This window comes from Aotus nancymaae, unplaced genomic scaffold, assembly GCF_030222135.1.
Source record: "Aotus nancymaae isolate 86718 unplaced genomic scaffold, 86718_ANA_hifiasm-v0.15.2.pri h1tg000028l, whole genome shotgun sequence".
NCBI classification, from domain to species: domain Eukaryota; kingdom Metazoa; phylum Chordata; class Mammalia; order Primates; family Aotidae; genus Aotus; species Aotus nancymaae.
In genome coordinates this window covers 27700903-27726084 of record NW_026988441.1, presented here as the reverse complement: position 1 = coordinate 27726084, position 25182 = coordinate 27700903, and the positions used below count along the sequence as shown (strand labels likewise).

Below are 25182 nucleotides of genomic sequence, written 5' to 3'. Positions count from 1 at the left end.
CCTAGGTGACCTAATGGGGGTGGACCCCATGTTTTATTGCTCACGACCCTATCACTATCCTTAAAGATGATTTCACTCACTGCCCTGCCCCCAACCTATACACAATAAATACTCATGCTTCTGGACATTCAGGGCCTCGCCTGACTCTGCTTATAGGTGGCGTGGCCCCCCGAGCCCAGCTGCGTGTCCTGTCTCTTTATTTCTCGGATCCTGCGCCTCAGCACAGCATAAGGCTCACCCCACGACCCTGTGGGCACTCAGCCCTACATCAGGCTCCCAACGTGCCCTACAGAACTGAGGAGGCCGGCGTTGTAGTGAGCCGAGATTGCACCACTGCACTCTTAATAGCCTGGACAATAAAGCGAGATCCTGTCAAAAGAAAGAAAAGAAAAGAGAAAGGACACTACAAATCCGATTTTTGACTTGGAGAGAGAGAGAGAGAAAGAAACAAAGAAAGGAAGAGGGAAAGAAAGAACACTACAAATCTGTCTGATTTTCGACTTCAGAACCTTTCCAAATGCCAGCAGGTGGCATCTGAATGTCTGGGAGTACAGCATAGGTTTTTGGCTCCTGGGACTATTTTAAATATAGAAATGGGGTCTCACTATGCTGCCCAGATTGGTCTCAAACTCCTGGGTTCAAGCGATCCCCCTCCCTCAGCCTCCCGAAACGCAGGAGTGAGCCACCGCTCTCTGTCCTTGGTTTCTGGAATCTTTGAACCCCTTGCAGAGAGCAGAAATGCCACAAGGTTCAGCTTGCCCCCCTCTGTCCCCCACGCCCTCATCCAGTCATTTCTTCACCCAACGTACCTGGGCCGACGCTGACCGGGCTCTGTGCCAGGAACCTGCCAGGCGCCGTTTGATCATCTCCAGCCACGGGGAGCTCATTTCCTAGCAGCGGGCCAGGCCCAGGGTGGGGTCGTGCGCCCCGAGAGCGGCGAGGGTGGCAAGAGGCGGGGATGGCAGAGGCTGGAGCCGGGCCCGGACAGGAGAAGGTGGCGGTGGCCGGGGAGGGAGGCGCCAGCGGGGAACTTCACCTGGGCCACCAGGAAACTCAGCCCAGCTGGGAGCAGGGGCCTGGCGGGGGGCGGGGGCGGAGGGAGGCAGGAAGGAGCGAGGCCCGGTGGGAGGGAGGAACTGGAGAAGGCGGGAGCTCTGGCTCAGGTGGAAACCGTCTTCGGATCCTGGGCGGAGAGGAGCCGGCACAGGGGCAGAGGCGGGACGGTGGTCTGGGGGTGAGTGTCTGCAGCCCCCGCAGAATCTGGCGGACCCCGGGATGGGGGTCTCGGGCGGGGGAGTTGGGGCTCTGGAGAAGCCCCTGCGGTCTCCACCGCGCGTACCCTGCAGATGTGGGGACGTTCGGGAGCCCCGAGTCCCAGCAGCCCGGTTGCCCTCACCCAGCCCTAAGTGTCTCCGGCGTTCCCCAGGCCACCTCGGCCCTGGGTCTGGGAGGCGGCCTCCCCCACGCCTGGCCGCCCGGGACCCCGCGCAGCGCCCAGGGTCGGGCGGGATCAGCCCCCCGAGGCGGAGGCGGCTCAGGCCGCCTGGCTGTTGCTGTGACCGTTGCCTGCTTGTCGGAATTATTGGCGTCTTGGTTGGGAGGGTCTGGGCAAGCCGGCACTGGGGTCCCCGGCTGTGCGTCTGGGAACTGCAGCCGACCCCCAGCCTCTCCCCGCGGCTCCGGTGCTGCGGGGCCTGCCAGGGCCCCCGGCTGTGTGGCGCGGACACGTTGCTCTTGGCCTCTGAACCGGCCTCAGTTTCCCCTCTGTGAGGTGGGACAGTGACCCAGCTGGGATGAGGATGCCCGAAGCGTTCAGTCAAAGGAAGCTTTTGTGATGGGGTGTACTGCTGGCCACTGGGGGCCCTTGGGTGAGTGACGTTTGGTCTCCGAGCCTCAGTTTCCCTATGTGTCAAGGGGGGGGTCTCGGGACATGGGACCTCGGTGAGGATGAGTTGAGTGGGTAAGAGCTGTGGTCACTCAGTGGATGCCCAGGGACAGTCAGTTGTCATCATAATTATATGTATATGTATTTTTTCTTTCTTTTTTCTTTTTCTTTTTTTTAATTCTTTTTTTTTCCTTTTTTTAAATTTTTTTCTTTTTACACTCCCCACCCTCTTTTTTTTTTCTTCTTTTTTTTTGAGACAGAATCTGACTCTGCCACCCAGGCTGGAGTGCAGTGGCACGATCTTGGCTCACTGCAACCTCCACCTCCCGGATTCAAGTAATTCCCCTGCCTCAGCCTCTCTAGTAGCTGGGATTACAGGCACGTGCCACCACGCCCAACTAATTTAGTAGAGAGGAGATTTCACCATGTTGGCCAGGTGGGTCTCAAACTCCTGAGCTCAGGTGATCCGCCCATCTCAGCCTCCCAAAGTTCTGGGATTATAGGCGTGAGCCACCACGCCCAGCCCATCCTTATTATATTAATAATAATTATGTCTGTAGCCACTGTTCAGATTCACTCTTGTTCCGAGGATCCTGACCACCTTTTCCTCTGGGTCAGATTTAAACCTTTTATAGAGGCAGGGTCTCACTTTGTCACCCAGGCTGGAGTGCAGTGGTGCGATCTTGGCTCACTGTACCCTCCACCTCCTGGGCTCAAGTGATCCTCCCACTTCAGCCTCCCAAGCAGCTAATTACTGGTGCACATCACACTCAGCTAATTAAAAAAGCTTTTGTTTAAAGAGATGGGGTCTCACTATATTGTCCAGGCTGGTCTCAAACTCCTGGATCCAAGCAATCCTCCTGTCTTGGCCTCCCAAAGTGCTGGGATTTCGGGCATGAGCCACTGCACACAGCCCTGATTTTTTTTAAATGGATACTTCTCGAGGGGAAACTGAGGTACCCCTCAGCTCGGGCCAGGGCCTCCTGCAGTCTAGACTTGGGACTCAGAGCCCAGGGGCGGTCACCTGGCTGTCTAGGTCTGGGGCCAGCCCTGGGGGCCGTCACTTCCTCTCACTGCCCTGTTCTCAAGGTGACACCAGGCAGGGCTGGTATCGTGGCTTGGAGTCAGGAGGTCAGGAGGAAGAGGTGTGGCCTCCAAGTCAAGCAGTTGGGCCCCCTCCTGGCCTAGGCGAGCAGCTGGCTGTTTGTCTAGCCTGGACACCCTCAGCATGTAGCAGTTTCTGCCAGGTGCTCTGGGTGTGGAGGAACCAAAAGGGGGCCTAGGAGCCTCTCTGCCCTAGGCCAGAGTTCAGGGAATGCAGACAGGCTGGGCAAGCCCAGGAGGAGAAAGTAAGCCCTCCCTGAGTGATGTTTCTTCCTGCCACCAGCCTCTGAGGCCCAGAGCAAGGCAGGGATTTGCTTGCTCTCCCAACCCCATGAGCCACGGAGGATGCCTATTGTGGACCCTCTTCCTGATGGGAATCTGACTTGGCTTGATTGCTCCTCATGATGGGGAACTCACTACCAACATGGCAAACTAAAGGAAGTCTCATCAGCTGGGAGTTAAAGGCAGGAACTAGGCTCCCACCCAACCTTTCTCAGATGTATTTCTAGACCTCTCTGTGTCTCAGTTTTCCTATCCATAAAAATGGGGCTAATGCAGCCCTGCTTCCCAGCACAGATAACGGAGTTTGGATGGTCAGATGGTGACCAGGCTGCACGCAGGAGCTGGCATGTTGACTGTAGTCCTGATTATGCCGCTCATTATGTTCTCGTTGATAACAGTGTGTCTTTGCATGACGGAAATATTATCATGAATATTTCCAGGCTCTAAGTATAGGGCTTGGGAAAGAGTCCTGACCAGCCTGAGGGTGTGGGGAAGTCCCTAGAGGAGGGGCCCACGACACCTCAGTGCTCCCATCACTCCTGGATCGTGGGAAGGGTCTGAGGTTGAACTGTGATTCACGGCCTGCCATCCCCAGCCTCAGTTTCCCCCTCTATGGAGGGAGCCCTAGATGTCCTTTGAGGAGCCACTGGACCAGGGCTGGTTACTGAGGGCCCCTGTCCAGCGTCACGCAGGTGCCTCAGACAGTTCCTGCAGCAGGGTGACATACAATGAATGAGTCATCCACGACAAAGCCTGAAGACCTAGAAACCCAGCACACCAAGGTCTAAAGTGCATGTAACATCCTGCCCCGCCCCACCCTTTTTTCCACACCTAGCTACTCTCTGGTGCGAATATTGAGTATATGTTGATGTAGAACTCACTACACACACGGTTTTGCTAAAGCAGGGCCCGGCGGCCATCGTAAACCTAAAGAATTATGTTTACTGGGTTTTTTCTTTTCTTCTCCCTGTATTTGCAAAAGCAACACCTGCTCCTTGTAAAAAGGTACCAGCCCATCATTACTGGGAGGCCAAACTGGTAAGAACTGGGGAGGAACCAGCCTCAGGGGCCAGGAGGTCAGGATTTAAATCCCACGCACCCGCCCTGGCCTCAGTCCTGGCCTCAGTCAGCTGTGTGACCTTGGAAAGGTGTGGACCCTCTCTGTACAGATCGTCCACTTGGACGCTGGGTTCCCCTCTGGAAGGCTCAGTGAGAGTCCTGGGGTCCCTCCACAGGCGAGGGGCTCACACCGCCTCCCGTAAGTGTCCCCAACTTCCACCCTGGAGTTTCTTCACCCCTGGAGGGTGTACTCCTCTGGAAAATTGTCCTGTTTGCCACTTCTCTGTCCCCTGTTAGTGTGATGGTGTCCTAGGCACACAAGGATTTCTCTTCATCATCTGGGCTCTGTCCTTGAAACCTAGACCCAGAGGTGGTATACACTAGGTGCTCAGCACTTGCTTGGAGCAGTCGCAAGTATCCAGGTGATAAGGGTGACAGCAGCTGCTATTAAATCTCACTGTGGCTGGGCGCAGTGGTTCACGCTTGTAATCTCAGCACTTTGGGAGGCCGAGGCAGGCAGATCACCTGAAGTCAGGAGTTCGAGACCAGCCTGGGCGACATGGTGAAACCCCGTCTCTACTGAAAGTTAGCCGGGCGTGGTGACGCACTCCTGTAATCCCAGCTACTCTGGAGGCTGAGACAGGAGAATCGCTTGAACCCTGGAGGCAGAGGTTGCAGTGAGCCAAGATTACACCACTGCACTCCAGCCTGGGCGACAGAGCGAGGATCTGTCTCCAAAAAAAACAAAACAAAAACTCATTGTAGCTAGTCGAGGTGGTTCATACCTGTAATCCCAGCAACTCTGGGAGACTGTGGTGGGAGTATCACTTGAGCCCAGGAGTTAGACCAACCCAGGCAACATAGCGAGACCCATCTCTACAAAAATGAAATTAGCCAGGCGTGGCGGTGCATGCCTGTGGTCCTAGCTACTCAGGAGGCAGAGGCGGGAGGATCGCTTGAGCCCTGGAATTGGAGGCTGCAGTGAGCTATGATTACACACGGCAACACTCCAGCCTGGGTGACAGAGTGAGATCTTGCCTCAAGAAAAGAAATCTCATTGTTGGCACTTCCCGTATATGCCACTTGGAGAAAAGGTCACTGCTTGCATCCACCGCTTGGCCCTCTAGCTTTTCCCAGGAGTCAAGTCCTTATGCATTCAAACGGGATTCTTCCAGAAGCTTCCCTCACCCTCCGCCCCTTGCCTTGCCTTTTGGAAGCCTCAGAATGTTTCACGCCTCCATCCAAATCCCAATTGAGGATTGCTGAGAACTGGAGAAGCGGCAGCCACAACAGAGCTGACAGTCGGTGGCTCTGCCTCCATCCCAGCTTTGTAGAGGAGGATACTGAGGTCTGGGTGGCCCCAGCTTCTCAGCCCAAGTCCTGTGGATGGTTAGTCGCTGGGTCAGAATGTCCTTCCTCAAGGGCTGTCGGGAGTCCCCATGGCTGCTTCGAGGACATCAGCTCACAGGCCAGTCCTTCTAACCACAGGCGAGGAGGAGACAGAGCCAGTGACCAGGCCAGTTAGGGGTATCCGGGCCTGCGAGTCTATGAAGAGGGGTTCAGAAGCAGATCTCTCTGGGCCTCGGTTTCCTCATCTGGAAAATGGGAGTTTCACAATGGGAATTACCTTTATACTATGGAGACCTCTGAGTCAGTGTCAGGCAGGACAGCCCCTCCCCCCTGTGCCACCCCCCTTCACCCATCGTCTCTGAATAGTCCTGGGAGTGAAAGGGGGAAAGATTGAGCCCCAGGGGGTGCCAGCAGGGTCCTTGATGATATTCACATGCCCAAGTCTCTCAGAGACAGTGACAAGAACAGGGTTGAGACCAGGTGCAGTGGCTCACGCCTGTAATCTCAGCACTTTGGGAGGCTGAGGCGAGGGGATCACAACATCAGGGGTTCAAGACTAGCCTGGCCAAGATGGTGAAACCCCGACTCTACTAAAATTACAAAAATTAGCCAGATGTGGTGGTGGGTGCCTGTAATCCCAGCTACTCAGGAGGCTAAGGCAGAGAATTACTTGAACCCAGAAGGCAGAGGTTGCAGTGAGCCGAGATGGTGCCACTGCACTCCAGCCTGGGTGACAGAGTGAGACTTCCATCTCAAAAAAAAAAAATTAGCCAGGCACGGTGGTGCACACTTGTAATCCCACCCACTTGGGAGGCTGAGGCAGGAGGACTGCTTGAAAGCAGGGGGTGGAAGTTGCAGTGAGCCGAGATTGCACCATTGCACTTCAGCCTGGGCAACAGGAAAAAAAAAAAAAAAAAACAGCGTTGAGGGCTGAGGGCGACAGAGGTGGCTGGAGCCACTTGCACCTGGGGCAAGGGCCCAACCTTGACTGTCCCCTGGAAGTGATGAGGACACAGGGCCAGAGTGCAGCCACCAACGCCCGCGATTCCGCCGAGCAGACAACGCCTTCTGCATATTTAGTGGCCACTAATTTTCATTAACCATTGATTTTCTTTTTTTCTTTTTTTTTTTTTTTAAGATGGGGTTTCACCATGATGGCCAGGCTGATCTTGAACTCCTGACCTCAGGTGATTCACCCACCTCGGCCTCCCAAAGTGCTAGGATTACAAGCGTGAGCCACCGTGCCTGGCCCAACCATTGATTTTCAATGAGTCATTAATACTTAGCATCATCTAAGCATTGAAGCATGAATATTCAGTGACCATGAATATTTGGTATCTGAAGGACTATTTGTGGCTTGTTAATATTCCTCATGACACTATTAGGTCTGGCATGGTAGATCACGCCTGTAATCCCGGCACTTTGGGAGGCCGAGGCAGGTGGACCACCTGAGATCAGGAGTTCGAAACCAGCCTGGCCAACATGGTGAAACCCCGTCTTTACTAAAAGTACAAAAATTAGCCAAGTGTGGTGGTGCATTCCTGTTATTTTTAGCAGAGACAGGGTCTCCCTTTCTTGCTCAGGCTGGTCTTGAACTCCTGGGCTCAAGCAATCTTCCTGCCTCAGCCTCCCAAACTGGGGTGTTTAAATGTGTGCACATATATATATATATATGTATTTTTTTTTCCTTTTGGAGACAGAGTCTGGCTGTGTCCCCCAGGCTGGAGTGCAATGGCGCCATCTTGGCTCACTGCAACCTCCGCCTCCTGGATTCAAGTGATTCTCCTGCCTCAGCCTCCTAAGTAGCTTGGATTACAGGCGCGTGCCACCATGCCCAGCTAATTTTTGCATTTTTAGTAGATACGGGGTTTCACCACATTGGCCAGGCTGGTCTCGAACTCCTAACCTCGGGTGATCTGCCCGCCTCAGCCTCCCAAAGTGCTGGGATTACAGGCGTGAGCCACCGCACCCGGCCATGTTTAAGGATTGATCAAGAATCTGGTGCAGCTGGTGCAGATGAGTGAGGGCAGAGATTGTGTGGGAAAGATGGCAGCAGAGAGGACCCACATCCTGCAGCCACACGCCAGGCAGAGGCTTCTGGGTCTTGGCAGAGGGAAATAAGTGGCTTTTCTGTGTGCATTTGAGGAAGTGGGTTCTGGAGGATGGTAAAATCGCGCTGGCACGTGAAAGGCAAACAGCTCCAGGCAGGACCGGCTGGTCTGGCAGCGGGTGGGCAGACGAGGGGCCCCACGAATTAGCCTGGACGTCACTGCTGGACACTGGTGGCACCATGTCTGGCTTGGGGTGATGCTTCTTTACCCACCTTGAGCAGGAGTGCAGGGGAGGCACTGTTATGCGCAGACAACATACGATGTTCTTCATCAATGTGTTGGCGTCAGGCGTGGTGACTGGTGCCTGTGGTCCCAGCAACTCGGGAGGCTAAGGCTGGAGGATCACTTGAGTCCAGGAGCTGGAGGCTGCAGTAAGCTCTGATCACCACTGCACTCCAGCTTGGACAACAGAGCAAGTGAGATCCTATCACTAAAAAAACACATTTTAAAAATTAGCTGGCACGGTGGCTCATGTCTGTAATCCCAGCACTTTGGGAGGCGAAGGCAGGAGGATGGCTTGAGCCCAGGGAATTCAAGACCAGCCTGGGCAACATAGTGAGACCCTGTGTCTTTAAACGCAGCACACACAAGCAGCACCTGCTGGGCCTTCCTGGTTTACAGGCCGTCGTGTGCCAACAGCTCTCACCTGGATACCGGACGGAGTCTCCCACTGCCCAGAGGTTCCTCATATTCTGTTCCTCTGGAGTGCAATGGCACGATCCCAGCTCACTGCAACCTCCACCTCCTGGGTTCAAGCGATCCTCCTGCCTCAGCCTCCTGAGTAGCTGGGATTACAGGCACCCACCACCACACCCAGCTAATTTTTGTATTTTTAGTAGAGACGGGGTTTCACTGTGTTGGCCAGGATGGTCTCGATCTCTTGACCTTGTGATCTACTCACCTAGGCCTCCCAAAGTGCTAGAATTACAGACATGAGCCACTGCACCAGGCTAATTTTTGTATTTTTAGCAGAGACAGGGGTTTCACCATGTTGGCCAGGCTGGTCTTGAACTCCTGACCTCAGGTGATCCACCCACTTCAGCCTCCCAAAGTGCTGGCATGACAGGCGTGAGCCACTGCGCCCAGCCCTTCATCTTATTTTCTAAACCTCCCCTCTCCCCTCTTCCATGGAGTCTTGCTCTGTTACCCAGGCTGGAGTGCAATGGCGCGATCTCGGCTCACTGCCACCTCCGCCTCCTGGGTTCAAGCAATTCTCCTGCCTCAGCCTCCTGACTAGCTGGGATTACAGGCGCGCATCACCACACCCAGCTAATTTTTGTATTTTTAGTAGAGATGGAGTTTCACTATCTTGGCCAGGCTGGTCTCAGACTCCTGACCTGTTGATCCACCCGCCTCGGCCTCTCAAAGTGCTGAGATTATAGGCATGAGCCACCTCACCCGGCCCACAGGGGACTTCTTAAATGTATAAATCAATCTGATTCCTCCCCTGCTCATAGACCCTCCATGGCTCCCCATTGCTTCTTACAGGAAAATAAGACTTTCTTCCTGGCCTGCCCATTCAATTCCTGCACCCTAGTCGGGTCCTATAACTCCATCATCACCTCCATCCCCCCGCCCGCCCCCATCCCAACCCCATCAACCTCCTCGTTCTGCCACCAACACCCTAAATCTGGGTCACCTCAGGGCCTTTACACGTACTCCACCCTCTGCCTGGAATGTCCGTCCCCACCGCTCTGCCCAAGTGAACCCCCGTCATCCTTGAGGACCTCCCTGCTCCTAGGCTGCTCAGGTCCCCCATGGACCTGCCTCAGTAGCAATTAGTATGGCTGTCACTAATTGTTAATATCATTAGCAATTTTTTCTGAGACAGTGTCTTGCTCTGTTTCCCAGGCTGGAGTGCAGTGGTGTGATCATAGCTCACAGCAGCCCTGAACTTCTGGGCTCAGGCGATCCTCCCACCTCCGCCTCCTGGGTAGCTGAGACCACAAGCACATGCCACCGCACCCTGCTAATTTTTTGTTTTGTTTTGTTTTGTTTTGAGACATAGTCTCATTCTGTCATCCAGTCTGGAGTGCAGTGGCACAATCATTGCTCACTGCAGCCTCTGCCTCCGGAGTTCAAGCAATTCTCCTGCCTCAGGCTCCCGAGTAGTTGGGATTACAGGCACCCATCACCATACCTGGCTAATTTTTGTATTTTTGGTAGAGATAGCCTGGCTGGTCTTGGGCTCCTGACCTCAAGTGATCCGCCTGCCTTGGCCTCCTAAAGTGCTGGGATTATGGGTGTGAGCCACTGTGCCCAGCCTAATTTTTGTGTTTTTTGTAGAGATGAGGTTTTACCATGTTGCCCAAGCTGTTCTACTGTATTATTATAGTGAGGACAGGGCTGGCTTGGTCACGGCTGCATCCCCAGCATCTAGCATATAGTAGTTGCTCAGTTAACACTCTTGGGCTGATGAGTCAGCGCGACAGTTAACAGGATTGGACTCGGGCAGCCGGTTAGCTTAGTTGGTGAGTGCCTGGTGCTCAGTGCCCCAGGTCGCGGACTCGATTCCCGCACCGGCCAGCCCCATTAAAAAAAAAAAAAGATAAGAAAAAAAATCAAACAGGATTGGACTCATGCATGTTCACAGATACTCAGCTGTCTGTGCCCTGGGTGGCAGAGGTTGGCCAGGTTCTCTATCCTTTGAGAGATATTTGGTGCCATCCATGACGCAGTCCCTTGTGATAGATTCTGGGAGGCCCTGAGATCTGGGCAGGGAATCCCCCAGTGACCCCGAGTTGAGGGACGTATGAGGCGGACGGACTGCACCTGTCAAAGTCCTGGGTTCTGATCCTGCTCCATGCCGAAGCTTAACATCCCTGTCTGTAAGTGGGGAATCAAGGCAGCCAGGGCGGTGGACTGACGGTCACTGAGGCAGTCACCACACAGCTAAGATGCGCCAAGCCCTTTCGCAGTCACAGGGAGCTGTGGCCCCACTGTGTGTGTGTGTGTGTGTGTGTGAGAGAGGGGTAATCTCAGCACCCCCATGTCCTAATAAGGAAACTAAGACTTCACATGGAAAGGCCAGGTGTGGTGGCTCATGCCTCTCACCTCAGCCCTTTGAGAGGCCGTGACAGAGGCCAGACACAGTGGCTTATGCCTATAATTCCAACACTTTGGGAGGCCGAGACAGACGGGTCACCTGAGGTCGAGAGTTTAAGACCAGCCTGACCAACATGGAGAAACCCCGTCTCTACTAAAAATACAAAAAAAATTAGCCGGGCATGGTGGCTCACACCTGTAATCCCAGCTACTCAGGAGGCTGAGGCATGGGGATCGCTTGAACCCGTGAGGTGGAGGCTGCAGTGAGCTGAAATCACACCACTGCACTCCAGCCTGGGCAACAGAATGAGAGATCCTGTCTCAAAAAGAATAAAAATTAAAATAATCCCCAGTGGGGGGCGGGGGCAGGGCACCTGTCAGAGCCAGTCGGGGTTGGAGTGCTTTGCAGTGGGTCTTGCAAGGGGCAGAGGGGTTAGCTGGGGGGTGAATTTTGATATTTTGCCAACCTGAGCAACCTCCAGGTGCCACCAGGTGTTGGGGGCCACAGGAAAGCGCTTTGCTCATGGCAAGCGTTCAGTGAGTTTTGTTTTCCGCAGGAGCTGCCCAGGGGGCTCCTCAGACTGACCCCAGACCCTGGCTGGCCAGGATGAGGCATTTCCGGCACCTTCGGCCCAGTGGTACCCTCATTCTGGCCATCGGCGCTTTCACCCTCCTCCTCCTTCTCCTCTTCACTCTGCAAGAGTCACCACCCACCTACGAGGTCCGGGAGCAGCCACCAGAGACCCCCAAGACCCTGGCCTGGCCCACTCCACCCACCCCGCCAGCCCGCGCCCCGTGCCACGCCAACACCTCTGTGACTGCACACCCGGACTTCGCGGGGCAGCCGCGGCAGGTTCGGGACTTCCTGCTGTACAAACACTGCCGCGACTTTCCGCTGCTGCAGGACGCGCCCCCCTCTAAGTGCGCGCAGCCGGTCTTCCTGCTGCTGGCGATCAAGTCCTCGCCCAGCAACTACGAGCGGCGCGAGCTGCTGCGGCGCACGTGGGGCCGCGAGCGCAAGGTGCGGGGTTTGCAGCTGCGCCGCCTCTTCCTGGTGGGCACAGCCTCCAACCCACACGAGGCCCACAAGGTCAACCGGCTGCTGGAGCTGGAGGCACAGACTCACGGAGACATCCTACAGTGGGATTTCCACGACACCTTCTTCAACCTCACACTCAAGCAGGTGCGCTGGGCTGAGGTCACCTGATCGGGGCACCTGCTCTTCTTGTCCAAATGACCACCCCTTCCTGAGGGACCCAGGGGACCATCATGCCCCATTCTGCCCCTCTGCTATCCCCACCAGCCTTGTGGTGACCCAAAGTCATCTTCTCCTGGGGAAGGCTTGGGGGAAGGGCAGGGGAGCTAGGTTACCAGCACAGAGCTCCAGCCCGACGATGGGGTTCGAATCTAAACTCTGCCTCTTACTTGCTCTTGGACCTTGGAGGAGTTCATTCACCTCTCTGTGCCTCAGTTTTCTTACCTGGGAAATGGGATGTGAATGGGTCCCACCTACCTCTGGGGGCTGCTGTGAGGTTTACAGGAGATGGCGTTTATAAGGCACGCAGACCAGTGCCGGATGCCCAGCTCAACTTGGCAGTGACAGGAAACACATCTCCTTGGGTTTTTTTGTTTGTTTTATGGAGTCTCACTCTGTCACCCAGCTGGAATGCAGGGGCGTGATCTCAACTCACTGCAACCTCTGCCTCCCAGGTTCAAGCGATTCTCCTGCCTCGGCCTCCCGAGTCGCTGGGACTACAGGCGTGTGACACCACATCCAGCTGATTTTATTTTTATTTTATTTATTTATTTATTTATTTATTTATTTATTTATTTATTTATTTATTTGAGATGGAGTTTCACTCTTGTTACCCAGCTGGAGTGCAATGGCACGATCTCGGCTCACCGCAACCTCCGCCTCCTGGGTTCAGGCAATTCTCCTGCCTCAGCCTCCTGAGTAGCTGGGATTACAGGCATGCGCCACCGTGCCCAGCTGATTTTTACATTTTTAGTAGAGACGGGGTTTCACCATGTTGGCCAGGATGGTCTCGAGCTCCTGACCTCAGGTGATCCACTGTCTTGGCCTCCCAAAGTGCTGGGACTACAGGCATGAGCCACCATGCCTGACCTCATCTCTATTTTTTTAAAAAAGAACCCATGAGAAGTGAGAAAATCCTGCCCATCTGCAGATGAGGAAATGGAGGCTCTAAGAAGCCCTCCTAGGTCCTCGAGTTGAGCGAGACAAGTAGAGACATTTTCACGGAGGAACAGGGAATTCAGCAGGTTCCTGCTCATAGGAGGTACAGACAGGCCTGGATTCGAGGCCACTAGGGCCATTTCTCTGCAGGTGACCTCACTCAGTACAGTTTTCTTCAGGGAGCCTCTGTTCCCTCGTCTGTAAATAAGATTGAGGACCACTGCTACCTCCTAAGGGTGCATTCAGGATTCAAGGTAGGGCGCGCGCCAAGCACAGTGCCTGGAGCAGGCAGATGCCCAGCCCGTGTTAATTACCAAGTAGGTCTCCACCATGGTGAGGCTGAGGCAGGAGAATCGCTTGAGCCCTGGAGGTGGAGGTTGCGGTGAGCCAAGATCGCGCCACTGCACTCCAGCCTGGGTGACAGAGTGAGACTCTACCTCAAAAAAACAAAACAATACAAAACCCACAGAAGTGTGTGATGAATGTCAACTTGACAAATATGAACCTAGCACCCATGAAGCTCCAGCACTATGCTGGGTGCTGAGGGAGGGATGGCATGGACAGAAAGATGGAGACACAGGCCCAAGGAGGGAAGCCCAGTGTTTGATTGGAGAGGTAGATGTGAACAATCACGCAGGCTAAGCGCAGTGGCTCACACCTGTAATCCGAGCACTTTGGGAGGCTGAGGCAAGTGGATCACCTGAGGTCAGGAGTTCAAGACCAGCCTGACCAACATGGTGAAATCCCATCTCTACTAAATACAAAAAATTAGCCAGGCATGGTCGTGCATGCCTATAATCCCAGCTACTTGGGAGGTTGAGGCAGGAGAATTGCTTGAACCCAGGAGGCAGAGGTTGCAGTGACCCAAGGTTGCCACTGTACTCCAACCTGGGTAGTAAGAGTGAAAACTCCATCTCGAAAAAAAAAAAAAAAAAAAAAAACTCCCAAAGGCCAGGAGTGGTGGCTCATGCTTATAATCTCAGCGTTTTGGGAGGCTGAGGTGGGAGGATTCTTTGAGGCCAGGAGTTTGAGACCAGCCTGGGCAACATAGCAAGGTCCCATCTCTAAAAATAAAATTGTCTTAATTAGCCGGGAGTAGTGGCAAGTGTCTATACTCCCAGCTACTTGGGAGGCTGAGGTGGGAGGATCACTTGAGCCCAGGAATTCAAGGCTGCAGTGAACTATGATCATGCCACTGCACTCAAGCCTGGGCAATAGAGCAAGACCCTGTCTCAAAAACAAACAAACCGAATTCACACAAATAAGTATTTAACAACAGGGCTTGGCCAGGCAGAGTTGGAAGGAATAGCAATAAATATAAATGTAACAATTTTCTAGCATTTCTTGATGCTTCATGAAGCATGGTCTCCATGAATTTTCCCAATACTCCTGGAGGCACATGATGAGGCCTGTTTGGAGAGTTGGAAACTGAGGCACAGAGAGGGTTTCCAAAGTAACCCCCACAGAACTGGACCTCAAACCCAGGCTGGACTGTAGACACTTCCTTTCCTGGGCTCACTAGGCTGGGGTGACCAACAGGGGCCCAAGGCCGATTTCTCCAGCCCTCCAGCAAGCATGCCCTGCCCCCCCTTGTCTGCAGGTGCTGTTCTTACAGTGGCAGGAGGTGAGGTGCGCCAACACCAGCTTCGTGCTCAACGGGGATGATGACGTCTTTGCACACACGGACAATATGGTCTCCTACCTGCAGGGCCATGACCCTGGCCACCACCTCTTCGTGGGGCAACTGATCCGAAACGTGGGCCCCATCCGGGTTTTCTGGAGCAAGTACTACGTGCCGAAGATGGTGACTCAGAATGAGCGGTACCCACCCTACTGTGGGGGTGGTGGCTTCCTGCTGTCCCGCTTCACGGCCGATGCCCTCCGCCGGGCCGCCCGTGTCTTAGACCTCTTCCCCATTGATGATGTCTTCATGGGTATGTGTCTGGAGCTCGAGGGACTGAAGCCTGCCTCCCACAGCGGCATCCGCACGGTTGGCGTGCAGGTCCCGTCGCGACGCCTGTCCTCCTTCGACCCCTGCTTCTACCGTGACCTGCTGCTGGTGCACCGCTTCCTGCCTTATGAGATGCTGCTCATGTGGGATGCACTGAACCAGCCCAACCTCACCTGTGGCAAACAGAGACAGATCCACTGAGGCAGCATCAGGGTCCCCAGCCTCTGGGCTCCTGCTTTCATTGGAAGGGGTGACACCTTCCCCCCAGGAAGCTACTATCTTTGTGGTCTGAGCGGAGGGGAGTGCCAGGGAAGGTTTGATGAGTAAATATTCTGGCTGGTGAACTCCTATACATCCTTCAAAACCCACCTGGTATTGTTCCAGCATTCTCCCTGGATGACTAAAAGAACTCCAGAAAATATCCGTCTTCTGTTTCCGGAAACTAACAGTAAAAGTGCCTCTGCTAGGGTTCCAACTGTGGACGCATCCATTCCATTTAGATCAAGGTCCTACTTCCCTGCTCTGACCTACTTATAAACAGGATACTAAGCGGTGCACCTGCAGTGGTTTAATGGCAGATAAGTTCCGCCCAGTTCCAGGCCAACAAGAAACTCCTGTGTCCACATAGAGCTGATATGAGAAATATCTTTCAGCCCAGGAGAAGAGAGGTTCCGATCTTTGTGTGCGTGTGTGCGCATGCGTGTGTGAGGCAAAGTCTCGCTCTGTCGCTAGCTGTGGCGCGATCTCAACTCATCCCAACATCTGCCTCCCAGGTTCAAGCAATTCTCCTGCCTCAGCCTCCCGAGTAGCTGAAACTACAGGTGCGTGCCACCATGTCCGGCTAATTTTTGTACTTTTAGTAGAGACAGGGTTTCACTAGGTTGGCCAGGCTGGTCTTGAACTCCCGACCTTGTGATATGCCCGCCTCGGCCTCCCAAAGTGCTGGGATTACAGGTGTGAGCCACCATGCTGGCCAAGAGTTTCTGATCGTAGCCCTTTCCTGGGCCTTGGACAACTCAGAAGGTGGTGGTGGTGGGGGACCAGAGAAGTTGTGGGTCCCTCCTTGCTTGTGGTATCAAATGCTCTAATGGTGGAGGCGTGGGCAGAGGAGGGAGGCAGGGGTCCTTTGAAGGTTGTGGAAGCTCAGAGTTTCTGAGGCCCCCATTGGGAGTCAGCCCCTATCCCTGTGTTCCCTAATAATTCAGAGAACAGCACTGGGGCTGGAAGCGTCTTTAATGGACACGAGGCCAGTAGGCACAGGCCCCACTTCCTGGAGAAGGGAGAGATTCAGGTCCTTCAGCGGCCCCCACCCCGGTATATTTTACAGATTATGGGGAGACCGAGTGAGTCAGTGACCCCCTGCAGTCCCCAGCCTCAGGCCTCAGTCTCTGGGACTGCTGCTTCACAGGCATTGTGATGGGGCATCCTTGGAGAATAAAAAGTTTTGTGAAGACCTGGAGGTCTTTTTTCTTTAAAAGCAATTTATAAGTTTTAACAGAGACAAGTCCACATTCATCCCTAAAAGTTTCGTTTTCCAGTAGAAAATATACATTGGTAAAAACAAGGTGGCCGGCCGCGGTGGCTCACGCCTGTAATCCCCACACTTTGAGAGGCTGAGGCGGGCAGATCACGAAGTCAGGAGATTGAGACCATCCTGGCCAATATGGTGAAACCCTATCTCTACTAAAAATACAAAAATTAGCAGGGCATGGTGGCACATGCCTGTAATCCCAGCTACTTGGGAGGCTGAGGCAGGAGGATCCCTTGAGCCCAGGAGTTGGAGGCTGCAGTGAGCCATGACTGCGCCACCGCACTCTAATCTGAGCAGCAACAGAGTGAGACTTTGTCTCAAGAAAACTGAAACAAAACAGGACTGGTGAGGCAAAGACTGCAGGAATTTCTGTCAGGTTGATCTGACCTCATCCCACCCCACCCCCTGCTCAGACACCCTTCACAGCTCCCTGTTGCTTTCAGCTCATATTCCCAAAGACAGATTTTTCTTTTTTCTTTTTTTTCCTGAGATGGAGTCTTGCTCTGTCACCCAGGAGGGAGTGTAGTGGCACAATCTCAGCTCATGGTAACCTCCGCTTCCTGGGTTCAAGCAATTCTCCTCCTCAGCCTCCTGAATATCTGGGATTACAGGTCACAGGTATGTGCCACCACACCTGGCTAATTTTTGTACTTTTAGTAGAGATGGGGTTTCACCATGCCGGCCAGGCTGGTCTCAAACTCCTGACCTCAGGCGATCCACCCGCCTTGACTTGTCAAAATGCTGGGATTACAGGCGTGAGCCACCAAGCCCGGGCTTGATTTTATTTTTGAGACAGAGTCACGCTCTGTTGCCCAGGCTGGAGTGCAGTGGTGTGATTCTCAGCTCACTGTAATCTCTGCCTCCTAAATTCAAGTGATTCTCATGCCTCAGCCTCCCGAGTTGCTGGGATTACAAGCATGTGCCACCATGCCCAGCTAATATTTGTATTTTTAGTACAGACAGGGTTTCACCATGTTGGCCAGGCTGGTCTCGAACTCCTGGCCTCAAGGAATCCACCTGCCTCAACCTCCCAAAGTGTTGGGATTAAGGCATAAGCCACTGCACCAGCCTTAGCAGAATTTACACGAGGCAATAGGGCCGGACACAATGGCTCATGCCTATGATTCCAGGGCTTTGGGAGGCCAAGGTGGGAGGATCACTTGAGCCCAGGAGTTCAAGACCAGCCTGGGCAACACAGCAACACCCTATCTCTATGGAAAAAAAAAAAAAAAGCCAGGTATGGTGGTGCCCACCTGTCGCCCCAGCTACTTGGAAAGCTGAGATGAGAGGACCACTTGCGCCTGGGAGGTTGAGGTTGCAGTGAGCCAGGACCATGCCACTGCACTGCAGCCCAGGTGAGAGAGAGACCTTGTTTCAAAAATAAAATGAGGCCGGGCATGGTGGCTCACGCCTGTAATCCCAGCGTTTTGGGAGTCAGAGGCAGGTGGATCACCTGAGGTCAGTAGTTTGAGACCAGCCTGACCAACATGGTAAAACCCCATCTCTACTAAAAATAAATTAGCAGGGTATTGTGTCACATGCCTGTAATCCCAGCTACTCGGGAGGCTGAGGCACGAGAATTGCTTGAACCTGGAAGGTGGAGGCTGGAGAATCGCTTTAACCTGGGAGAGGAAGGTTGCAGTGAGCTGAGATCATCCCACTGCACTCCAGCCTGGGTGACAGAGTGAGACTCTGTCTCAAAAAGAAAAAAAACAAAAAAAACAAAATGAGCTGGTGGGTGACTCAAACCTGTCATCCCAGCACTTTGGGAGGCCAAGGCAGATAGATCACTTGAGACCAGGGGTTCATGACCAGCCTGGGCAACAGTGAGACCCTGTCTCAAACGCCAATCAGTGTGTTTTGCCACGATCATTTTCAGACATTTGTGTCTAGTTTCTACCATTCTAGGTCCTCAGGGTTCAGGACTCCCATGGGCCTTGGTAGAGACCTTGGCTCAAGTCCAGCACTTAACCCTTCCCACCCTGTCTGACCTTGGCAAGCAGCCATCTCCCTGGGCCTCAGTTTCCCCACTTTGCATAGCAATGCCTCTCTAGATATCAAGCTCCTGGAAGTGCCCGTGGGTCTGTGGCTGCTGGGAACAAGCCCACATGGGACTCACTGAGGCCGGTCCCTTTTTCTGTGGAAAATGCAGAACGCTGCTTTGCGTTGTTTATTTACTAGGAGACAGCAGGAAGGGGTGTTACACACGCAGGGAGCAGAGCATCGGGCTCCTCCGGAGTGGACGTTTGGCTCTCAGTGTCCAGCATCTGTGAAAGTGGGGATCCCCCAAGCCAGGGCTAGGGTGTGATTTATTCTACAGTTGACGCCACAGGCTGCAGGTGGCATTGGTCTGGGGTAGATAGTGAGCATCTCGTCCCAGGAGGTAATCAACAATGTTCCTGCAGATGTGGGACTTTATGGTGCTGTGTGGTCTTAGGACCTCAGCAGACCAGACCCCTCGGGGCCTCGGGCCACTCTGAGGCTGCACCCAAGGAGGAATCATCAGGGACAGAGGGTCAGCAGGTCTCGTTGGCTACACCCACTGAAGCAGCAGTAGCGTGCGGGGTTGCTGGCAGCTGCACGGCGGTGGCGATGATGGTGAGAGGTCTGGGGCAGGGGCTGCAGGCCAGGTCCTCCCGGCGCAGGCTCACTGTTGGCCACCAGTCCATAGAGCAGATGTCGTCTCTCCAGCCACTGCAGCAGTTCACCTGGGGACAGAGTGGAACTCAGCCAGAACCAGGACCACAGAGGACACCCCACCCCCTGCTGCATGTGCATGAATCCACACACTCACATCCCACTGACTGACCCACAGAACACTCATCATGCATGCAAATAAAAAGTGAGCAATAGCCGGGCGCGGTGGCTCACGCCTGTAATCCCAGCACTTGGGGAGGCTGAGTGTACAGATCACTTAAGGTCAGGAGTTCAAGACCAGCCTGACCAACATGGTGAAACCCCGTCTCTACTAAAAAATACAAAAATTAGGCCAGGGGAGGTGGCTCACATCTGTAATCCCAGCACTTTGGGAGGCCGAGGTGAGTGGATCACGAGGTCAAGAGATCGAGACCATCCCGGTCAACATGGTGGAATCCCGTCTCTACTAAAAATACAAAATATTAGCTGGGCACGGTGGCGCGTGCCTGTAATCCCAGCTACTCAGGAGGCTGAGGTAGGAGAATCGCTTGAACCCAGGAGGTGGAGGTTGCAGGCAGCCGGGATCGCACCACTGCACTCCAGCCTGGGCGTCAAGAATGAAACTCCTCAAAAAAAAAAAAGTGAGGACATATTAAACACCTACTGTATGCCAGGCACCTGGTTAATCATCTCATCCACTCAACTCATGTCCACGCGTCCCCAGCTGCATGCACCCCCAGATGCCACCTGTGTACCCCAAGCCCAGTCCAAGGAATATCAGGGCTCTTGGAGCTGCGATAGATCCGAGGGTCCGTGAGGCACCCAGAGCAGGTCAGAGACCCACCCACAGACTCCTCATGGCGCTGAGACATGCAGGGATGTGCGTGTCTGTGGGTCCACTTGGTCACCCACGCATGCATGGTGGACCCACAGACGTACACACACCACTACATGGACACACCCCTGGTGGCCCCCCTCCCCTGGATCCCTGCCCCAGCCCCCCATCAGAGTGGCTCATAGAGGCATGTGGACACACGTTAACACATCTGCACAAAGTTGTCTTACATACCTTCACCAGGGCCAGGACTAGGGTGGGGAGAATAAGGCACAAAGCCATCGGGACTTTTTTTTTTTCAGACAGAGTTTCACTCTTGTCACCCAGGCTGGAGTGCAGTGGCATAATCTCTGCTCACTGCAACCTCCGCCTCCCAGGTTCAAGCGGTTCTACTGCCTCAGCCTCCCAAGTAGCTGGGATTACAGGTGTGCAACACCACGCCCGGCTAATTTTGTTTTGTTTTGTTTTGTTTTGTTTTTTTGAGATGGAGTTTTGCTCTTATTGCCCAGGCTGGAGTGAAATAGGGTGATCTCGGTTCGCTGCAACCTCCGCCTCCTCGGTTCAAGCGATTCTCCTGCCTCAGCCTCCCGAGTAGCTGGGATTAGAGGCGTGTGCCACCACGCCAGCTAATTTTGTATTTTAGTAGAGACGGGGTTTCTCCTTGTTGGTCAGGCTGGTCTCAAACTCCCAACCTCAGGTGATCTGCCCCCCTCGGCCTCCCAAAGTGCTGGGATTACAGGCGTGAGCCACTGCAGCTGGCCTATTTATTTATTTTTTTGAGACAGAATCTCAAAAAAGGAGGTGGAGTTTGCAGTGCAGTGGAGCAATCTCGATCTCGGCTCACTGCAACCTCCCGAGTTCAAGAGATTCTCGTGCCTCAGCCTCCCGAGTAGCTGGGATTACAGGCATGCACTACCACACCTGGATAATTTTGTATTTTTAGTAGGGACGGGGTTTCACTGTTTTGGCCAGGCTGGTCTCGAACTCCTGACCTCAGGTGATCTGCCTGCCTTGGCCTCCCAAAGTGCTGGGATTACAGGCGTGAGCCACTGCTCCTGGTTTCATAAGTTTTCAATTGTGTGCTGTTCTGAGTAGCGCTGTGAAATCTCACACTGTCATTCAGGGGACATGAGTCCGTCCTTTGTCTAGCGTATCCACACTGTTTACGCTCCCTGCCCATTCCTGTTAGTTACTTAGTAGCCGTCTTGGTGACCAGATGAACGGCAATGTTATCTTAGCGCCCCTGTTCAAGTAACCCTTCTTTTACTTCATCATGGCCTCAAAGCGCAAGAGTAGGCAACGCAGACATTACAGAGAAGACACCAAGTGCTTCCTTAAGCGAAAAAGGTGAAAGCTCTCAACTTCATAAGGAAAGGAAGAAAAAATAAAGTACTTGGTGGCCAGACCTGTGATCCCAGGCCTTTGGGAGGGTGAAGCGGGCAGATTGCCTGAGCTCAGGAGTTCGAGACCAGCCTAGGCAATATGGTGAAACCCCCATCACTACTAATAATACAAAAGTTAGCCAGACTTGGTGACATGTGCCTATAGTCCCAGCTACTCAGGAGGCTGAGGTGGGAGGATCTCTTGAGCCTGGGAGGTGGAGGCTGCAATGAGCTGAGATCATGCCACTGTACTCCAGCCTGGGTGATAGAGCGAGACCCTGTCTCAAAAAATATAGATATTAATAATATTATGTTTTCTTTCTTTGAGACAGGGGGTCTCTGTCTCAGGCTGAGTCTTACATTGCCCAGGCTGGTCTCAAACTCCTGGCTTCAAGTGATCCTCCCTCCTCAGCCTCCTGAATAGCAGGGATTATAAGCAAGAGCCACCACGTCCAGCAAGATAAGTATTTTAATGCAATACTTTTAAAACGAAATTTTAAATACTTGTAGAAAAGCCAGGCACAGTGGCTCACACATGTAATCCCAACACTTTATGAGGCTGAGGTGGGCAGATCACTTAGGTTCAGGAGTTCAAGATCAGCCTGCCCATCATAGTGAAACCCTATCTCTACTAAAAATACACAGTCCGGATACAGTGGCTCACACCTGTAATTCCAGCACTTTGGAAGGCCGAGGTGGGCAGATCACCTAAGGTCAGGAGTTCAAGACCAGCCTGGTCAACATGGTGAAACCTTGTCTCTACCAGAAGTACAAAAAAAGAAAAAAAAATCAGCTGGGCATGTTGGCGGGTGCCTGTAGTCCCAGCTACTTGGGAGGTTGAGGCAGGATAATTGGTTGAACTCAGGAGGTGGAAGTTGCAGTAAGCCGATGTCATGCCATTGCACTTCAGCCTGAGTGACAGAGCAAGTCTCCATCTCAAACAAACAAAATACAAAAATTAGCTGGGTGGGGTGGCGCATGCCTGTAGTCCCAGCTACTCCGGAGGCTGAGGCAGGAAAATCACTTGAACTTGGGAGGCAGAGGTTGCAGTGAGCTGAGATCGTGCTATTGCACTCTGGCTTGGGTGATGGAGCAAGACTCTGTCTCAAAATAAGTAAGTATAAAATAAATAAAATAATAATAAAATCCTTTTCAAAATCAATACTTTTATTTATTTATTTATTTATTTTGAGTCAGAGTCTTGCTCTGTTGCCAGGCTGGAGTGCAATGACACGATCTCAGCTCACTGCAACCTCTGCCTCCCAAGTTCAAGTGATTTTCCTGCCTCAGCCTCCTGAGTAGCTGAGACTACAGGTGCCCACCACCAAGTCCGGTTAATTTTTTGTATTTTTAGTAGAGATGAGGTTTCACCATGGCCAGGATGGTCTCGATCTCCTGACCTCGTGATCCGCCCACCTCGGCCTTCCAAAGTGCTGGGATTCCAGGTGTGAGCCACCGTGCCCGGCTTAAATACTTTTAAGGCTGGACACAGGGACTCATCTCTATTTCCAACACTTTGGAAGGTCAAGGTGGGAGGATCACTTGAGCCCAGGAGTTTGAGACCAGACCAGACAACACAGTGAGACTCCTTCTCTGCAAAAAAGAAAAAAAAGTTTGCTGGGCGTGATGGCAGCACCTGTATCCCAGCTACTCCAGAGAATGAGGCAGGAGGATCGTTTGAGCCTGCAGTGAGCGGTGATCGCACCACTGCACTCCATCCTGGGCATCAGAGTGAGACTCTGTCTCAAAAAACAAAAACAGGCCGGGCGCAGTGGCTCACGCCTGTAATCCCAGCACTTTGGGAGGCCGAGGCGGGTGGATCACGAGGTGAAAAGATCGAGACCATCCTGGTCAACATGGTGAAACCCCGTCTCTACTAATACAAAAAATTAGCTGGGCATGGTGGCGCGTGCCTGTAATCCCAGCTACTCAGGAGGCTGAGACAGGAGAATTGCCTGAACCCAGGAGGCGGAGGTTGCGGTGAGCCGAGATCACGCCATTGCACTCCAGCCTGGGTAACAAGAGCGAAACTCAGTCTCAAAAAAAAAAAAAAAAAAAAAACAAGAAGCAAAATTAAGGCAAACATTCACGAAGATCAAAATACTGAAATTTTGAGACAGGATCTCACCACCTACTTGCAAGAGCCTACCTCTCCTGCCTCGCTCTGTTTCTGGTCCCACAGGGGATTCATGCCCCTGGGGACTTTCACATGCGCGCGCACACACACTCCAGTGGGGACCCACGATCTGTGCACGCAGCCAGCAGGTGAGCGCCGGGCACACGCTTGCAAGCCCGCCCACCTGCCCTGCCCGTGTGCACCTGCACCTGCACCACCTCGGCTTCCCAGAGCGCTGCCCCCGCCCGTCCCCACTCACCGTCGCCAGCAGCCACAGGCCTCCTGGCCTCCGTGGACCAGCGGGGGCCCCCGCACACGCGCACCAGCGCGCGCACGAAGTGGTGGCCGCACAGTTTCTCACGCATCTCTGGGGTGGGCGCGGGGCCCAACGCGAACACCAGGGTGGGGCCCAGCAGCACCAGCGCCCAGGCAGGCAGTCGGGGATCCATGGTGGTGGGTGGCGCCTGGGCCAAGCGGGGACCCGCTTTATAGGCGCCTGGGCCGTCCCAGCTGGGGGCCTTGGAGAAGGGACAGAACATTCTTCAGGACCGCCCAGGAAGAAGGTCAAGGGTGGGGTTAGCGCCAGGGCCTTTCTCCCAGGGCCAGGGCCTTACATGTACCTCCTCCAGAGGGAGCACTGGGTAAGGAGTCTTTCTTTTTTATTTTTTCTTTCTTATTTTATTTTATTTTATTTTTGAGCCAGAGTTTCGCTCTGTCGCCCAGGCTAGAGTGCAGTGAGTCCATCTGGGCTCACTGCAACTTCAGACTCCCGGGTTCAAGCGAGTCTCCAGACTCAGCCTCCTGAGTAGCTGGGATTACAGGTGCACGCCACCCTGCCCAGCTAATATTTTTGTATTTCTTTTTTTTTTTTTTTAGTAGAGGCTGGGTTTTGCCATGTTGGCCAGGCTGGTCTCCAACTCCTGACCTCAAGCGATCCGCCTGCCTTAGCCTCTCACAGTGCTGGGATTATAGGCATGAGCCACCACACCCAGCCATTTAAAAATTTTAATTGTAGAGACGGGAGTCTTGCTATGTTGCCCAGGCTCATCTAGAACTCAAGTGGTCCTCCCTCCTCGGCCTTCCAAAGTGCTGGGATTACAAGTGTGAGCCGCCATACACAGCCAAGCCTTTGCTATTGTTGTCACAATTTTGAAGAAATGAAATAGTCAACTGAAAAATAATAATCCTGCATTTTCTGGGGGGTAGGAGGGAAGTCAGCCGGCATCTTCCAAGACCAACAATGTTCAGAATTTTGTTGTTTTTTTTTTTTACTGTACAAATAAGAAAACAGGCACAGAGGCCAGGAGCAGTGGTTCATGCCTGGAAATCCAGGCACTTTGGTAAGCTGGGGCAGGCAGATCACTTGAGGTCAGGAGTTCGAGACCAGCTTGCCCAATACGATGAAACCCCGTCTCTGCCAAATACAAAAATTAGCTGGGTGTGGTGGCGCATGCCTGTAATCCCAGCTACTCAGGAGGCTGAGGAAGGAGAATCACTTGAACCCAGGAGCAGAGGTTGCAGTGAGCCAAGATCATGCCACTGCATTCCAGGCAAGGGGACAGAGTGAGACTCCATCTCAAATCAAAAAAAAAAAAAAGAAAAAGAAAACTGACTCACAAAGAGAGGACCTCAGACTTGCCCAAAGTCACAGGAGACCAAGAAGAGCCAGGTCTTCTCAAGACGCCTGACACACAGGGCTG

At 53.4% G+C, this 25182-nt stretch overlaps 2 protein-coding genes across 4 annotated transcripts; one reads left to right on the top strand and one right to left on the bottom strand.

Moving 5' to 3' along the window:
* Positions 1–1144: 1144 nt before the first annotated feature.
* B3GNT3 (UDP-GlcNAc:betaGal beta-1,3-N-acetylglucosaminyltransferase 3) lies at positions 1145–15536 on the top strand. Of its 2 annotated transcripts, none has more exons than XM_012443648.2 (3): positions 1145–1234; positions 11394–12019; positions 14631–15536. In XM_012443648.2, exons 2-3 carry the CDS (start codon positions 11444–11446, stop codon positions 15180–15182), a joined length of 1128 nt encoding a protein of 375 aa, XP_012299071.2. In that variant the 5' UTR covers positions 1145–1234; positions 11394–11443; the 3' UTR covers positions 15183–15536. The 2 variants fall into 2 exon arrangements, with proteins under 2 accessions (XP_012299071.2, XP_012299070.2); XM_012443647.2 differs by lacking the exon at positions 1145–1234 and adding an exon at positions 1817–1868.
* A 2723-nt stretch (positions 15537–18259) lies between these two features.
* Positions 18260–23931, bottom strand: INSL3 (insulin like 3). Of its 2 annotated transcripts, XM_064380706.1 has the most exons (3): positions 23742–23931; positions 22841–22959; positions 18260–19220 (listed from the first exon to the last, which is right to left on the bottom strand). In XM_064380706.1, exons 1-3 carry the CDS (start codon positions 23929–23931, stop codon positions 19029–19031), a joined length of 501 nt encoding a protein of 166 aa, XP_064236776.1. In that variant the 3' UTR covers positions 18260–19028. The 2 variants fall into 2 exon arrangements, with proteins under 2 accessions (XP_064236776.1, XP_012298929.2); XM_012443506.2 differs by lacking the exon at positions 22841–22959.
* Between the last annotated feature and the right edge of the window lie 1251 nt (positions 23932–25182).

Excerpts from the sequence above, each read along its gene's own strand:
- INSL3 (XM_064380706.1), bottom strand. The coding sequence starts at position 23,931 with ATGGATCCCCGACTGCCTGCCTGGGCGCTGGTGCTGCTGGGCCCCACC. Across the intron at positions 22,960-23,741 it reads GCCTGTGGCTGCTGGCGACG|AGAAGGAGTCTCACTGTGTT; the intron begins GTGAGTGGGGAC and ends TCTTTTTTGCAG. Across the intron at positions 19,221-22,840 it reads CCCTGTGTCCAGCCTTAAAA|GTGAACTGCTGCAGTGGCTG; the intron begins GTATTTAAGCCG and ends CTCTGTCCCCAG.
- B3GNT3 (XM_012443647.2), top strand. The coding sequence starts at position 1,835 with ATGGGGTGTACTGCTGGCCACTGGGGGCCCTTGG. Across the intron at positions 1,869-11,393 it reads TGGCCACTGGGGGCCCTTGG|GAGCTGCCCAGGGGGCTCCT; the intron begins GTGAGTGACGTT and ends TGTTTTCCGCAG. Across the intron at positions 12,020-14,630 it reads TCAACCTCACACTCAAGCAG|GTGCTGTTCTTACAGTGGCA; the intron begins GTGCGCTGGGCT and ends CCTTGTCTGCAG.